Source organism: Phlebotomus papatasi, unplaced genomic scaffold (genome assembly GCF_024763615.1).
Source record: "Phlebotomus papatasi isolate M1 unplaced genomic scaffold, Ppap_2.1 HiC_scaffold_520, whole genome shotgun sequence".
NCBI lineage: Eukaryota > Metazoa > Arthropoda > Insecta > Diptera > Psychodidae > Phlebotomus > Phlebotomus papatasi.
Genome location: NW_026604717.1, coordinates 10,105 through 14,426, shown reverse-complemented (window position 1 = coordinate 14,426; position 4,322 = coordinate 10,105). Strand labels below are relative to the sequence as shown.

The 4,322-nt window shown below is 40.2% G+C and overlaps 1 protein-coding gene across 1 annotated transcript; it reads left to right on the top strand.

Moving 5' to 3' along the window:
• Window positions 1-2,910: 2,910 nt before the first annotated feature.
• Window positions 2,911-4,104, top strand: LOC129809243 (uncharacterized; the record flags this gene model as incomplete). The annotated part of the gene is made up of 1 exon (XM_055859051.1): window positions 2,911-4,104. A coding segment is annotated over exon 1 (1,194 nt), but the record flags the coding sequence as incomplete, so codon positions are not given.
• Window positions 4,105-4,322: the final 218 nt, after the last annotated feature.

Genomic DNA, 4,322 nt, shown 5'->3' with positions numbered 1-4,322 from the left:
CTGTCACAAATCTCCAAATTCGTCTCAAGGTACGCTCGAGCACCGTCTCTACTCAACAGACTTTCATCTTCATGGTAGCGGGATATGGCTGTCTTTACACTGATAAGTTGCCCTTTATATACGCTTCGACTCTTGATACTCGCCATCTTTGGAGCTGCTTCTTTGTCCTCTTCTTCGTGGAGTTCCTTTTCAATTCTGCTGGATACCCAGTGAATGGCCAAAGATTTTCTGCAGATATCCAAGATTTTTCTACAAGGCAATTGTCTTCAGAGTGCGAATGTCAACAGGCGAAACTGCGAGGTTCTCGTGGCTGATGCCGTGTGACTGAAGCCTCCTCGTTGGGGTCTCTTTTCCTTCGAAGGACCACTGATGTGGAGAATTACCTATAAATATATTGTGGTGTTATAAATCTGTCAGGGACTGTGTGTTTCTTGGGCTTCCTTCTACCGTTTGTGATATTCACGTACCTGTGGTAAACAATAATTTCTCTGTGATAGGATTCTGTGATATCTAATACCCTCTTGTTCCTGCCCAGTTTACCTGGAAATATATATTCCTTTAGTAAATGTCTTCAACAGTGATCCGGAACGTAGGACCACTGATGTGGAGAATTACCTATAAATATATTGTGGTGTTATAAATCTGTCAGGGACTGTGTGTTTCTTGGGCTTCCTTCTACCGTCTGTGATATTTAAGTACCTGTGGTAAACAATAATTTCTCTGTGATAGGATTCTGTGATATCTAATACCCTCTTCTTCCTGCCCAGTTTACCTGGAAATATATATTCCTTTATTAAATATCTTCAACAGTGATCCGGAACGTAGGCGGCTGGATTTTCCAGAAGACGTTTCCTCGATGACCGCCAAATGCCCTTCACCAAATCCACTAAATGACTTTTCTTCGAGTGACCGCCCAATGCCCTTCAACAAAGTCCTCTGCGGCAGGAAAACACACTTTTCACCTTCACCAATTATTTTATTTACAAGTATTCTCCTCTTAGATTTCACTGAACACGTTTAACTCTACGTCACGTAAATTTTTCTGTAGTTTGAACTAATATTTAATTTATAATTCACAAAATAAACTTATAACTTTTAAGTGTGTTTTCGGTCAAGGAAAATTGTTTAAAGAAAATTGTACACGGTGATGACCTTTGTTCTTTCTTCTCCTTTATTCTCTCATACGACGTTTCGGAGGCAGATTTCCTCCTTCCTCAGGTCTACAAATGCATTTTTAACAAATTTTGAACAATTTTTGAAAAATATTTTTACAAACAATAATAACAATCTTAAAAAACACTTACACGGAAAATTCGGGAAAAAAATGTCACAATTTTTCGTTACCACCACTTGCACCACAGACTTCTCCAGTAACTCGACCATTGGCTTTCCCACCAAGAATGAATCAGCTGATCGATGTCAGCTTTCATCACAGCTGTAGAAGGTATCCTCTTCTCTGTTCCTCCTCCCCTGTCTCTGTCTAACTCTGTGCAACAGGGATGAGTAGATCGTACTGATCGCTTGTGTATCCGTTTTTTTGTTTACATTGTGAGATTTAGTCAGATAAATGTGCAATGACTCGAGAAATTCTAATTTTTTGTTGTGGTTGCACCTATCCAGTATCTCAACAGCCTCGAACCGGAATTTATGATTTTGTTCCCTTGAATGGGTGACCAATGCTGTGGCTTCCTGCTCCTCTCTGTTCCTCATAGCATGCTTTACACTCCTTTCATGTTGTTTCGTTCTATCTTTGAGCCTTTGTATGGTTTTGCCTATATAAAGTTTGTCACATTCACACGGGATAGCATATACTACCCCGCTTTCCATTAATGGATTTAATTTTTGTTTTGTGTTTGTGTGCATTCTAGAATTGTTTCGCGGGCATCTGAATGTGACTCGAAGACTCTCTATCTCTTTTTGTAATATATGTCGTATAGAATCGCTCAGTTTGGGAACGTATGTTAGCGATTTGTAGGTGATGTCATCAATTCTCTGGTCACTTTCGGGAATGTTGTCAAAGTGCGATGTTGAATGAGCTCCCCAGAGTGCATTGATAAGGCCCGGTGGATAGCCATTGACTCTTAACTTGCTAAAGATTATATTTTTGGTGTTTGCTCTATTAGTTGTTGTGAGTTTTTGTACCCGCTTTATTAGCCCAATGGCTGTTGATATTTTTTGTTGCAGGGGATGCTTAGAGTGGTAACTCAACATCCTATCCGAGGCTATGGGCTTCTTGTACCACATTGTTTCTAGTTGTTGGTTCTGTCTGATGACATAGGTGTCAAGATAGGCGATTCCTCCATCCGTCTCTGTCTCTACCGTGAATTGTAGCTTGTGATGAAAGCCATTGAAAGCATTCAGTGTGTCATTGACCTTTTCGTGTGGTATAAGGCATATTGGGAAATCCATCGAACAAAGAATCGCTTAAGTGATCTCCAATATCAGCTGAGAGTAACTGGAATAGAATCAATTGATGGCTTTCTCATGTATCAGGAACAAGTTTTTTGGCGCGAACTTCAACGAACAACAGAGACACACAAACACAAGTATAAAAGATTGTTTTCAAAACAATTAGGGCACGTGACTAACATGCCCACGTCAGACTGGGTGGTAAACAAAACAGATGTGCCTCTACCGAATGAAGTGAAATTGTTAATGGGACTAAGTCCCAAATTCGCTTTACCGTATGAGAAATTGCCGAACCACACCATTCTACACCTACTCTCGGAAATAGAGGATATGATCAGCCTAATCCCCGAAACAAAAGCCACACATAAAAATGTAATCAGATCCAAAATCGTACAACTACTAAACTCACATTTATCGCGCCAAAAATGTGATGCACAGGATAAATATTTCCTCTATCTGGAGAAAATCGCTAAGAATTTCATTCGAGATCACGAAGATGTCATGATTGTTCCCTCAGACAAAGGCAACAAAACAGTTGTGATGTCAAAGACAGATTACAAGAATAAAATGATTGAAATTGTCTCAGATGAAAATACATACACTCTGATCAGGACAGACCGAACATTATCCGCGGAAACCAGAAATAATGAGCTAGTAAAACAACTCCATGATGGTGGACACATAGATAGCATAACGAAGAAGGTTCTCACTACTCACAATTCTCGCACTCCACGAATCTATGGACTTCCCAAGATACATAAGCAAGGCACCCCCCTAAGACCCATTGTGTCTTGCATCATGGCCCCCACCTACGAGATCTCAAAATTCATCAGCAATATATTGAAACCAGTGACTAACCGAGGGGGATACAGTGTAAAGGATTCCTTTGAGTTTGTTGAGAGAGTGAGGACTATAACGGTGCCAGAGGGATATGTCATGGTGAGCTTTGATGTCATTGCGTTGTTCCCGAATATTCCACGAAATTTAGCTATCCAAATAATTGATAATATGTGGCAGACGATACAATCACACACAAGCATCGGCAAGGACCTATTTATGAAAATCCTCAGATATTGCCTTGAAACCAGCTATTTCGTGTACGAGGATCAGTATTATCATCAAATAGACGGCATGCCAATGGGGGGACCATTATCCCCAGTTATTGCAGATTTGGTGATGGATCATGCTCTTACATCAATCCTGAATACCATTCCAGAAAATGTTCTATGTCTGACAAAGTACGTGGATGATATTTTTTGCCTTATACCACACGAAAAGGTCAATGACACACTGAATGCTTTCAATGGCTTTCATCACAAGCTACAATTCACGGTAGAGACAGAGACGGATGGAGGAATCGCCTATCTTGACACCTATGTCATCAGACAGAACCAACAACTAGAAACAATGTGGTACAAGAAGCCCATAGCCTCGGATAGGATGTTGAGTTACCACTCTAAGCATCCCCTGCAACAAAAAATATCAACAGCCATTGGGCTAATAAAGCGGGTACAAAAACTCACAACAACTAATAGAGCAAACACCAAAAATATAATCTTTAGCAAGTTAAGAGTCAATGGCTATCCACCGGGCCTTATCAATGCACTCTGGGGAGCTCATTCAACATCGCACTTTGACAACATTCCCGAAAGTGACCAGAGAATTGATGACATCACCTACAAATCGCTAACATACGTTCCCAAACTGAGCGATTCTATACGACATATATTACAAAAAGAGATAGAGAGTCTTCGAGTCACATTCAGATGCCCGCGAAACAATTCTAGAATGCACACAAACACAAAACAAAAATTAAATCCATTAATGGAAAGCGGGGTAGTATATGCTATCCCGTGTGAATGTGACAAACTTTATATAGGCAAAACCATACAAAGGCTCAAAGATAGAACGAA